General features: G+C 34.9%; 1 protein-coding gene across 3 annotated transcripts in view; it reads left to right on the forward strand.

Moving 5' to 3' along the window:
* LOC114327501 (tubulin monoglutamylase TTLL4) overlaps positions 1-13,573 on the forward strand; it is a 158,345-nt gene that overhangs the window by 67,828 nt on the left and 76,944 nt on the right. For 2 of the 3 annotated variants that reach the window (XM_028276140.2, XM_028276139.2), the window contains one exon: positions 12,239-12,454. In XM_028276140.2, the coding sequence (XP_028131941.1) occupies positions 12,239-12,454 (216 nt within the window). The remainder of the gene's footprint in view (positions 1-12,238; positions 12,455-13,573) is intronic. The other variant, XM_028276141.2, reaches the window with a different exon arrangement.

The raw sequence follows: 13,573 nt of genomic DNA on the forward strand, positions 1-13,573 counted from the left end.
ACTTTATATCGCTGGAAAGGTTAATGACCTTTCTTTAAATTTACAAAAAATATACTGGGTGTTCCATTAAAAAAAGTCAACAACGTTTTTTTTAAATCCGCCATTTTTCTTTTCGTATTTGAAAGCGATATAAAAAAATTCAATCCATTCAGACAAAACTTTTACTAAAATAAAACATTTCATCAAAAACCACATATTTCTATCTTAAGCCGTTTAGAAGTTATAGGCAGTTAAAATGGGGGAAAATATAAGTGGACACCCGGTATACAACACTCTAAATTTATAAATTTCTATAAAGTTATAATGCAGTGAAACAAGTTGAAGGATGATCAATAATAATCATGCTTAAAGTTTGCATGGATTATTCAATGCGATTAAAAATAATTTATAAGAAATAGGAAACTATGCGATTGATCAGACATAACAGACTTCGAAAACATTGATTTAATAGTAGAAACAAGAGCTATTCAAACGATTCCGTGCTTCTCATCAATAAAGTATAACCCCAACATCAATAAAACAGCAATAACGTTAAATATTATTTTATAAGAGAAAACAGTTTCAGAACCTTTTTATAGTCACAGAGTCGCATCTCAACCAAAGATTGAGTTTTAAAAAGTTTGTTCAAGTTGAAGGTTGATTTATTTCCAATTAAAAATACGCATTATTTGTAACATTCCAAGGATAAACATGTTTTGTCTCATTTTAAATAAAAATAACATTTTTCATGTCAAAATATGTTTATTCTCGACTGTTTATAGGTACATATTTCTTTTGTTTAAGACACATGTTCATAAATAAAATTAAAATTAGTTAAACTCAAATTATTAGTAGTTGCTTTTTATACACATAGATTCAAAAGTTTTGTTCACCTATTTTCTTGCCCAAATAGTTATAGAATTTAAGTTTATTGGTGATTTTCAAAAATATCTATTGAATAATTTTCACATTATTTAACAAGCATTGCTTTAAACCGGAATTATACTATCATTCTGACTTCACGAATTTATTTCGGCGAAGCGATGACGGTCGCGAATTCAATGCTTTTTTTTTCATCCAAAAAGTGCACAACGTCGCTAAAAAAGAAGTTTTCACTTCAATGAGCACTTTGAACCGATGAAAGTTGATCATAATTATGAACAGATCATAATATATAAATAATACATAAGTAAAGCAACTTATATGAAGCGGCAACGAATAATTTTTTTTATTTTTTCATCCCCGAGAAGGAGGATATGTGCTGATGGGGGGGGGGCTGATGTGCCAGTCCGGGCTTGGGCCGAAGAGGGTGTTCTGGTCTTTTTACTTTGACTAAAATTGGCGTTTTTTTTTGTATAACCTATAACCCCATTCTGAGAAGTTAGTGTATAATAACGTATGTCCCTAAAGTTTTCGGAAAAAATAAATACGTATATTCTAGTTGCAAGTTAAGTTTATTTTATTAACTAAATACAGGAAATTAAGTCTACATATTTAAGGTTTATAATGTATTTTTATAGAACAGAAAGAGGTCCGTGATCTTTGATGGCACGTACATTTGGTCTTGCATGCGCAATAAGCCTTTGGACTGTTTCTAAATCGATCTCGCGAAATTTTTGCAAAATTCTTCGCTTTAGCTGATTTCATTTTGGGCTTTCCAGCCATTATTAGACACCATTCGACTCAAAACATCTAAAAACACTCCCATAGGCCTCGCCTGTGGCACATTTGGAGGGTTGTGGCGCTTGCGCTTGTGAACAAAATTTATATTTTGAGCAGTTAATCTGTCGTTCTCCTGGCGTAATGGCATGGCGCTAGGTCGGACCGAAATATGATTTCATCATTGGGGTGATGAGTATTTATATATTGAACAAGCTTTGTAAGAGACCTGTCAACATAAATGGCAGCATTGAGAGCTTCACCGCGAACACGCCCAACAAACGGCTTAGACTCACCAGGTTCTGAGAGAGCACACCTTACCAAAATTTTATCGGCAAATTTCACTTTTCCCTTAAACCTAACTTCGTCCGGTGCATCTTGTACATTGCGTGTATAAAATCCTTCGTTGCCCGTCATTTCGGAATTGGATCAAGTAAAACACTTTTAAAAATGAATAACCATTTTCAATTTCGTTACAAAACGAAAATACAGCCGAAAATACAGTCCAATCAGAGAGTGCAGCTAGCAAGCACCTCTACCGGTTTCGAAACTTATTAGTCTCTCATCAGGAGGCACATATGCTGCTCCCCCTGATCCAACCAAAACAAACCCCAGCGTGCAGTCCCGGATTGCAACGAACGAAATGGCATAGATGCCCTAGCTGTAACTGCTACAACAAGACTAAGTTTTCACTCTAATAGCATATAAAACAACATAATGCTATTCTACACCCCACCAGAATGAAAACAATGGGAACCTTCTCTGGTTACACCTCCGAACTCCGAACCTCTCGTTGGAACTTTACCGCGCTGAGCAGATGGGACGTGAATTGTAAATTGTAGAATTCCCTCATCTTCCGTAGTCTCAGCATCCGTATGGCTTGCATATTGTAGAAGCCTCGGAGGTGTAACCAGAGAAGGATCCCATTGTTTTCATTCTGGTGGGGTGTAGAATAGCATTATGTTGTTTTATATGCCATTAGAGTGAAAACTTAGTCTGGTTGTAGCAGTTGCCACTAGGGCATCTATGCCATTTCGTTCGTTGCAATCCGGGACTGCACGCTGGGGTTTGTTTTGGTTGGATCAGGGAGAGCAGCATATTAGGTCTGGATCCCGCGTATGAAAAAAAAGTTGATTAATAGCAAGCTGAAAATTTGTTAATATCTTAAGGGTGTCTAATCGGATAAACTTTGATATATGGGAACACTGAAACAGGGGCAGTTTTAATTGTGGAACAGGTTAAAAATTTGGAACGGTCACACCACGACCACGACCACGATTTGACTTATGTAAATACTTTGTATATTGACATCAATAAACTGAATTGAATTGAATTGAATTGAATTGACGAAAACGGCACATTTATTTTGTCCGACAGAACAGACTTAAAGTATTCGAACAGAGATTAAACTCTCATGCAAAAATCAGACTGCTATTTATCACCAGATGGGCGTTTTAATGAGTGGAACATGTAGAATATGTCAAATGACAGGAATTATGACAGGTGATAAATAGCAGTCTGATTTTTGCATGAGAGTTTAATCTCTGTTCGGAGAGTTTAACTCTGTTCTGTCGGACAAAATAAATGTGCCGTTTTCGTGGTGTGACCGTTCCAAATTTTTAACCTGTTCCACAATTAAAACTGCCCCTGTTCCAGTGTTCCCATATATCAAAGTTTATCCGACTAGACACCCTTAAGCTATTAACAAATTTTCAGCTTGCTATTAATCAACTTTTTTTTCATACGCGGGATCCAGACCTATATGTGCCTCTTGATGAGAGACTAATAAGTTTCGAAACCGGTAGAGGTGCTTGCTGCACTCTCTGATTGGACTAGAATATGGTTCGGCTGTATTTTCGTTTTGTAACGAAATTGAAAATGGTTATTCATTTTTGATTTACATTTACTCTGATTGGAGTACGAAGAGAACCATTCTCGTTGGAACTTTAGCGCGCTGAGCAGATGGGACGTGAATTGTAAATTGTAGAATTCCCTCATCTTCCTTAGTCTCAGCATCCGTATGGCTTGCATATTGTAGAAGCCTCGGAGGTGTAACCAGAGAAGGTTCCCATTGTTTTCATTCTGGTTAGGTGTAGAATAGCATTATGTTGTTTTATATGCCATTAGAGTGAAAACTTAGTCTTAAAATACTTTTCTTCATCCATAAAGAGAATTTTACCAGGAAAATGAATACGTCTCAATGCACGGCAACATCTAGGATTTTTTTCTAACTGCGCTGGTGTGTATTTATGTAGAAGCTTTTCTTCTGTTATATCGTTTTAAATTATTTCTAGAAATTGTTCTACGGTTATCTACAGTCATTCGTGAAACATTATATCTTTGACCAACATTTCGCAGACTTTCCTAATTGGTTCTCCATACTCTGAATTAATCTCTGTTCCCGAGCAGGAGTTAAAACTCTTGGTCTTCCACTTTTGTTAATGCATGGCATGCCATTTTCGCACTCTTTAATTGTCTGGTAAATCGTTGACACAAATATTTTGAGCACTAAAAATTCTTACAATATCGCGTTTTGGTACATATCCAATTAAACGATAAATACTTTGACGAATATTAAGTTTGTACGACATCTTAACGAGCCGTATTTGCCAAAACTGTCATTGTTTATATCGGTTAAGTTGTTTACTGACTTTGGTTTCCAATGGTAACTTGATCCAATGCTTCCTACCAATAATACTTTTAAATCTAAGATTTTCCGAAAACTGTAGGGATATACGTTAGTTCATCTCATCTGATTCAATACCACAAAAAATACTTAAAAAAGACGATCGTGTACCAATAAAAAGGACGTACATATTCATTATTCGACAATTCGACAGCTAAATAAAAAAACTTTAGTCGTCTTAAAAATATGACCAAGTTACAAATTACTGTCTTTTCAAAGAAAAGAACTTACGCAAATGAAATGTAAACTATACATTACTATCATAAAAAAAGATCATCCAATGAATCAGACTATCCGGAATTTATTCAATCGGAAGCCATTCGAATTTTATACATTACAAAGTGCTTCATAAACATTCCCACCTATAAAATAGTATTAAAAGCGTCTATGAATGAGAGTTCAGATAGAATTCGTATTCTATAAATAAATCCATTACACTAATAGTGTTGTAGTAGTCTTAAAATTCTAACTTGCTTCAGATAATTCATTGTCTTATAAATAGATGTTACAAGGTCTTTAAAAAATTCTGAAAATATTTACTAATTGTGTGTAATTCTACATACCTCTTTAGGATATAGGTCAAAATCATGTTGTTTATCCCAGAGGCGTAGCAAAATTTTTCTATTTGAAATATGTATTGTATTTTTATATTTGAAATAGTATTTCTTTGGATCTTCTCTAATTCATAATTATTTACATGTATTTTGGTAACTCATCTATTTTGGTGAACCATTTTTACTCTCTTTACGTGGATTGCGGTTTATTTTGTGATTTATCCAGAAAAATACAGGGTTTGCCAAGAAATAATTCCCCGTCAGCACAAAAGTGAAACACCTTGGATTTGGATTGCATATCGACCAAAGGCTAACATGTAATAAACACATCCAAATGAAACGCAGGCAATTGGATCTTAAGTTCAGGGAAACGTACTGGCTCGTTGGTAGGACATCCAAATCGTCATTAAATAACAAATTATTCCTATGCAAAACCATATTGAAATCTATTTGGATGAACGGTATCCATCTCTGGGGATGCGCTAAATTAACTTACATCACAGCCATACAGCGATTTCAATTGAAAGTCTTTAAATAAATGTTAGGATGTAGAAAGTCTAATGCTCACAATCTTATTGAAAGTTTTTATTTAAACAGTTTTCGGGCGACCGGTTTCGGTATTTACAGTTTATACGCCATCATTATTCCCTTCAGAAACTGAACAAGATATCAGTAAAGAAATATACAATGTACAATGTGACGTTTGATTGTAACATTGGGCCCAAGTGTTTTCCTCGATTTCAAACTCGCATGAGTATCCAAATATGTGACTTTGTTGCCTAGGTGTTCAGATTTTACTCTCACAAATCAAAAGTGTGTGTGAAAGAAGTCAAAAGTTGCTTATTTTAGTGCATTGCAATAAAAACACAAAAAATATATGACAAAAACAAAGTTGGTTATTAACTGCACAGACGAAAAGAGACTAACAAAACATATATCACGATGTAAAATAACTACATTTGTAGTGCCAATTGTGTGTAATTAAAAGGCAAATCCTTTTAATCAGATCTAAGAAAAATTATTAAATTCAAATCCCAATTATTTTATAAAAAATGATTGACTGAATAATTTTAATAATTTTTCTTAGATCTGATTAAAAGGATTTGCCTTTTAATTACACACAATTGGCACTACAAATGTAGTTATGTTACATCGTGATATATGTTTTGTTAGTCTCTTTTCGTCTGTGCAGTTAATAACCAACTTTGTTTTTGTCATATATTTTTTTGTGTTTTTATTGCATTGCACTAAAATTAGCAACTTTTGACTTCTCTCACACACTTTTGATTTGTGAGAGTAAAATCTGAACACCTAGGCAACAAAGTCACATATTTGGATACTTATGCGAGTTTGAAATCGAGGAGGACACTTGGGCCCAATGTTACAATCAAACATCACATTGTTCACTGTATATTTCTTGTACTGATAACTTGTTCATTTTCTGAAGGGCTTGATGATGGCGTATAAACTGTAAACGCCGAAACCGGTCGCCCGAAAACTGTTTAAATAAAATCCTTCAATAAGATTGTGAGCATTAGACTTTCTGTATCCTAACATTTACACAATGTGCTCATATCAGCAACATGTTCATCATTTGAAAGTATTTAAATCAATTGCGCAGCCTGGTATGTCAGTAATCGTATGATTCACAATGATCTGAATATTCCCTTGAACAATCAGAAGACTCCAGCGAACGTGGCCACAAGAACAAGATTTATTACAACAGTGAAATAAACCTATAAGGCGAAGCATCATTTGATGCTCCTCCTTCCTTGCTTAAAAATTCATTCACATTTACTTAAAACTCTTAATGTACAAGTTAATAGTAAATAAAAGTTCATAAGGAAAAGGAAAAGAAATAACTATTATCATTATCGCTATCATAATTACTGGCATTCTCATCTACACCATCCCTCTATCTCAGCCTTTGCCTACCTCTTTGTCTAGTTCCCTCGTACTTCGCCAATAAAATATGTCATGAAGGTCTAATTTTTTTTGGCAGTGACTATGTCTCTGGTTTCGGTTAATACTGTATACTTATTGTATATTTCAAAGTTATATCGACGACGTCAGGTTCCATTTTCATTTATGAAAACTAGTATTTTTTCAGGACTTTCGTCTCAAATATTAATGGCCTCTTCATCTGTGTTCAAGAGCATCCATGTGTCACAACCAGACATTAGAAACTAGAAGTATTAATGGTCTATAGTCTATACCAGCGTTTCCCAACCGGTGGGTCGCGACCCACTAGTGGGTCGCGGGCGGATTTCAGGTGGGTCGCGGCGTGGCTCTTACAGTAGCTGAATAACGTACATATGGGTGGGGGATGGGTCGCGAATATGAAAAAACATCAGCAGGTGGGTCGCCAGACATAAAAGGTTGGAAACCACTGGTCTATACCATATTTGTCTTCTTTGTTAGATAGTGGCGTGTTAATTTCATAGTAATTTCTATTTTTGCTTATCTCTTACGATTTCTTCGTAAGTTGTTGTTTGTATAGGGAATCGTAGATAGGTGAAAGGTGTCGATATCAAATTCTCTGGATTTTTCAAGTATCTGTTTTAATATGAAAATCTGGTCTACTGTTGATCGTTCAGGACTGAATCCACTTTGATATCCGTCATCAATTTTATCAGAGTATACAGACAATAACAGTTCTTAGTATATCAATTTCCGCATCTTTGAAAATATCAAGTAAAACATTTTTTGCAATATTCGGAATTTTTATAAGCATAGGATATTTAATATCATCGTAACCTCTGGTTTAGGCGAGTGTAAATTATGTTAAATAGTACCTACAGACTATGTTTAAAAGTGTTATCCCTCTGTAATTGCCACATTCAAGCCTGTCGCCTTTCTTTTGTAGTTGGCACAGCGAATCGCTCAATTTTTCAGGTATTTGCTCTTCTTCCCATATGCTTGCTATAATCTTGGAGACTTAGTTGGCTGAGTGCTCACTCCGATACACTAGTAGAGTTCTGCCGGAATTTCATCAGTTCCTGATTTTTTTTCATTTTTTGGATATCTTGAATGGTTTCCTGTAAGGTTGGTGAATTGACTTATTCTGATTTTCATCACGATTTAGTTGCACAGGGGAGTCAACGTTATCATCATTAGAGCATAGAATATCCTTGAAATGCTATGCCCATCTCATAAGATTTTTTCCTTTTTAGCTACTATGTTCCCATCCTTGTCTCTACATAGTTTAGTCTCAGTTTGAATTCTTCCCTCGTGCCGTTTGTTTTTCTGTATCATTGTTGTTCCTAAGGGTTTCCAACTCTCATCATTTTAGTCTCATATTCTCTTTTATTTCTCCTGTGTGTATGTTTTTCATGTCTTGTGAGCCCTTGAAGGATTTAACAGTTGCTCGCGTTTTTGTTTGTTGTATGACCCTATATGTATGATTTTTTTCTTCTAGTAGCTTTCTCGCACTCGGTATTGAACCAACCCCTATTTCTTTGAAACTCTTCCCTTCCTAGTATCCGATTTGCTGCAGATTTTATGACTTCTTTACATACATCTTATTCACCGCTTATTTTGGTTTTGGGTTCCATATGTAAGGTAGTTATTAGCTAATTGATCTTCTACTGGTATCTTTCCGCCACTTGTTTATCCTTCAAGAGAATAGTCCTGTTCAGTCACAGCATAATAAACGAAACCAGCAAGGACACTCCCTGATGCCGCCTTTGAAGTTGAAAAGTACAGGGTCGCCATTTTTCGCGTAGTACATCCCAGTGGTGATGTGATGTGTTGGTTCATCAGTGTTGCCGATGTCACCAACTTTATTGCCCGTAAGAGATTTTTTTTGAATAATTTCTGGAATGTATGCAAAATATTAACAATACAATCGCCATTCATCGTCAATATTTTGTGTTATGTCCCAATTATTGACATAATACCCACAGGCATACGTATAAAATTATGTTAAAAAATATGAATGTCATAAAAGTTAAGTAAATCTGATAATTATGTACAAATCGGCAACACTGTCGATTTTCTACATTGTCTGGTACTACGCACAAAATGGCCGACGATCTGCGCAGTAATAGTGCGCGAACTTTTCCCTCCTACTAGTGTGTCACTGCTGTTGCGTTTTCTATGCTGTGGTTCAGTTTCCCACCTCTCATGTTCCTTGCTTGTAATATTCTTGCGTGTAGTTTTGATCCTACTACGGTCTGCCGGCACTTCGGTGGCTACGGACTACGGACATCCTGATGGCTAGGGAAGTGTGTACTGTCGTTTATAAGAACATGGTCTATTATTCAGCTTCCGGTTTCAGTTGTGTCATCATTGGCGGTAAATTTACCAATATATGCTTGGTAGCAGTTATCTTTGCCAATTTTGGCATTTAACTTGCCAATCACACTTTTTATATCGCTTAGAGGGCATGTAGAGCATAGTCTGTAGTTGGTCGATTTTAGTCAAATAATATTTCCCGTTCTGTACCTTGGACTATGAAAACGATTCCAAATTCATGTCTGTTATGTCATGTCTGTCAACAGTCCACCGCACTTCTTGTGTGGTTGTAATGTATGTCTCACAGTTCTCCACAAAGATACTTTAGTTTTCCACTTTGATATAAGGTTCTTACATTCCTGCTGAAGATTTTTACATCATTCTCCTTCATAGCTTTTGTCGTTTTCGTAAGTTCTATCAGGTTTGTCTCGCTTTGTCTAACTAAACGTTAGCAATGTGTGAAAACAAAATTAAGACCCTGTTTGCACGGTAGTGGGACTTTTGTTACAAAAATTGTGTTTGGCTGATTTTGGAATTTTAACTCTTTTAATGTAGCTTTCAAAAAATGAATAATAGTCCATATTATTATTTCGGTTTTAATTTCATCATGTTCAAATTGAATATTGTTTACTTTGAAAAGACTTATTTGATGCAAGTTAAGAGTCGTCATAATAAAATTTATTACTATTTAAAATCAAAAAATACATTTTCGAAACTTCTGGTTAGTTCAGCGTTAGCTGGGACGTTAAATTTGCCAGGTGATCGGGAATTTATGACACGAATGCGAGAAAATATTACTATGATTAGATTGAAGTGTAGGAGAACATAAAATATATCGCCGGCTAGCAGTGTTGAAATGTATGGTGCGATTGATCTTCTAAGAGAACTTGATTAAGCGTGCGTCTATAGCAAAAAATATAATATCATCTGTGTTGTGAGACAACCGTTATTACAATTATTTATTGATATATTAGTATAAACAGAAAAATATATCAATATTTGATAATAGTACGATTGCGGATATAATTATAAAATACTCTCTGTCTGAGCCATTTGAAAGATTCATTCCAATGTTAAAGAGTACATCTTCATTTCTTCTGAGGTTCTTGAAATTTAAATGATAAGCTATTCTCTTACACTTCTTTGGCGGCTCAGAAGCTAGAAGAAAAATCGGAAGGACCATTGCATAAACTGGCGGAATAATAAAATAAGATATAAAATAAAACTATTTAATTTATCTTTCTGGTTAAAACATACCAATAACTTATACCTAATCGCTTACAACTAAATTACTTTAGTTTATTAATTAAACGTTCAGGAACAATATAAAACACGAAAATAAATGGATACTGATTATATACCTTATTATTCTGAATTAAACATAAACATTGAATTTTTTTGCATGTTGATACAAAAACTAACAAAATAATAATAGATATATTTAAAAAAACGCCAATCTGATTAAATACTTTTTTTTCAACTTATTTCTGTTCGTCCTGTAAAAAAAAAAAAGAAATAAAAAATTAAGAATTTTAGGCAAAAACTCAAAAAACCTAGGGTGCTTTGTATCTTGAAATTATTTGAAAAGACAAATTAAAAAAAAACAGTTGCACGCACGATGGTCGGGTGTCAACTGAGAGTACTGTAGGAAATAGAATTCATAGCTGGCCAGTACCGTACGCCGATTGCAATATTGGTTAAGCTGTCAAACTAAATTTTGTTGGGCCAGTATTGACCCACCATACCAGTTGAGGGTTAAATAAAAATGTATTCTTATAAATAGACAACAAAATAAAATCAACTTCTTTTTACAATAATGAAATGAAATATGTATTGCATTCCCGGCGGAGGTTGATAAAGCCAATACCACAGTACAAAGAGGGACAGTAAACCACTTCGATTTCAAGAAGTAATACCGGCAGTACGCAATTGGTAATTCACCAGTGGTGGATGCGGGTTTTCCCTGTTAAAACCCGTACGTTTCTATGCGACTAGCAATGCGAGAGTGGGGCAAAAGCGACTGGGAACATTGCGCGGTCACCATGCGCGACTAAAGATTTTACTTCCAACTTTTTGGAGAGTGGTTCTACTGTTCCTCTTTATACTGTGCCAATACCCAGTGTTGGTTATCAAACAATGAATACAGTTAATTGACGTGACAAACTCGATGCGTTATTAGTACATATACAATATACACACATCGATATAGGAGAGACGGTTGGTGCGAGGATGGAGATGGGACGGGCCAATCAATACTCGGGCCAGCAAGGAACGGCTTAGCGATTAATCAGTACTTAATCTCTGCGACATGACGGTTTGGTTTTAACTTAAGAGCCCGGTTGGCCTCCAGACAATATGTTCCGGCCAGTGGAGTTCTTGCCAGATTAATTCTGCGGTAGAACTGCCTTTCCGTTGAGTCAGAAGCTTTTTTTATATCATTCTCGGAGATCCACCTAAATCTAATAACACTCGTCAGTGGTAGTGGAAAGAAAGGTAGGAGTGCGTGCGTACCACGGAGACTTGGCTAGCCGAATTGAATTCTGAAAAGAAAGTTGAAACAAAATACTGATTAAAGGAAATAAGTTTGTGGCAAGCGAGCACCCTTCTATATAGGAAGCTGGTCAACTACTATCCTACTACTTGAAGAGCTTGGGATGTTTACTTCTTATCCAAAAGTTTTTAACAGGGATTTGGAAAATCCTAACCGATTGCTTCTGAGGTAATAAAAATTAAAAAACAGAAGAAAAGAAATGACAAGAGAAAGAAAAAGATTAAAAATGAAAACCCGCTAAAAACTAAACATACGCCCAAGAGAAAATCAGATAATTCAGTGCCACCACCTCTAAAAACTGAGCCAAACAGCTGTTTTTTATATTCCTGATTAAAAGTGATTGATTTAAGTAATCTCGTTGGATTTTTTTCTTTCATATGTGCCAGTCCTGAGAATTAGTGTCCGTCATCGGACAATTTTTTTAGCCTCTAAAAACTTAGAGCTAGAAAACTTAGGCTCTAGAAAACGGGCTATTCGGGCAAACTATTTTTTTTGTTTAATTCAAGAATAAATAGTATTTTACCAAAGTGTTACTCAATCGCATTTTTATTGAACGCTATATTTTTGTTACAGGATCTGGAGATGCAGTCAACTGGCCAATTAGACAAAGTTTATTTCCAAACATTCCACCCTACATTAGGTTTAAGTTGCACGATGTCGAAGCGGAAGTACAAATTCCCAACGCCAAGAAATATTTCAAGTGGAAGCTCAGTACCATCACTCCGCTTATAGTTAGAAAAACCTTAACCAACACCGGTTTTGTTCTTATTAGAAGTGAGTTTAGCAGAGGTGTGCCCCCTATCCATTCCATTAATCCCTTTTTAGAGCTCTTTCAAGATTTGATGAATAGCCAAATATGCGAAACAATATTAAAATGTACATAGTACATATGTTTTTCGGTAAAAAGGATAGAATAAAATTAAAATTATTACCGTTACAAATAGGTTTTAGGCAACACTTTTTTTATTTAATTTTGATCATTTCATTTTACATTGGTATTGTGTACTATGCCCGTTACTGACGGGTAAATTATTTTCTTTGTTTTTTTTTTCAATTTAAAAATTTCTTACAATGTAACACATCTTTGACAACTCATATTTTAATTGATGGATTCGACCGTTACTTGATGGAAGTTCATTTTATCAAACGATAAAACACTGAAAACATTTGTTTTCTATACTTCCACAAAATTTATTATAAGTATGTGACTACAGCAGTTTCGGCAGAGTGCCTTTCTCAAGTGATTTAGTTTACTATGGGTTTGCCTTTTTAAAGTCTTCAACTGAAGAGGTTGAGGAGTGGGGAGCTGTTTGTCTCGAGTTGGTCATTCAGAATTATATCTGTATTTTTTAATTTATTAATTTCCATAGATTCTAATAAATATAGCTTAAGGCCTTTATTTTGAATAATATGCAGAATTTGAAACTCTTCATTAAGAGAATGATTATGATCTAGAAGGTGAAGTGCGTATGTAGAAGTGTCTGTTTTTCTATTGTTGAAAGCCCTTTTGTGTTCTGCTATCCGTTTGTCAAAGGTTCTGCCAATTTGACCGATGTAAGTTTTCGGACAGTCACCACAAGTTAGTTTGTAGACACCACTCTGTAGTTGTTTTCTCTTTCGGCTCTTATTGTTCTTAATATATTTGCTTAAGTTGTTGTTAGTTCTGAAAGCTGGTGTTATTCCTTTCTTTTTTATGTATCTGCCTATTTTTGTTGTTTTCTTGCCAGTATAGAGCAGAAGGTACTGGGTTCTTTCTGTGATGGTGGATTGACTAATTTCAGGGCTTTCTTATGGAGTTTTTTTTTTTAAATTGTATTAATTGTTTGTTCGTTTTAGCCATTGTTTACTGCTATTTGTTTAATGATGTTCAGTTCTATTTCGAAGTTATTTTTTGACATGGGAATTTCT

Source organism: Diabrotica virgifera, chromosome 7 (genome assembly GCF_917563875.1).
Source record: "Diabrotica virgifera virgifera chromosome 7, PGI_DIABVI_V3a".
NCBI classification, from domain to species: domain Eukaryota; kingdom Metazoa; phylum Arthropoda; class Insecta; order Coleoptera; family Chrysomelidae; genus Diabrotica; species Diabrotica virgifera.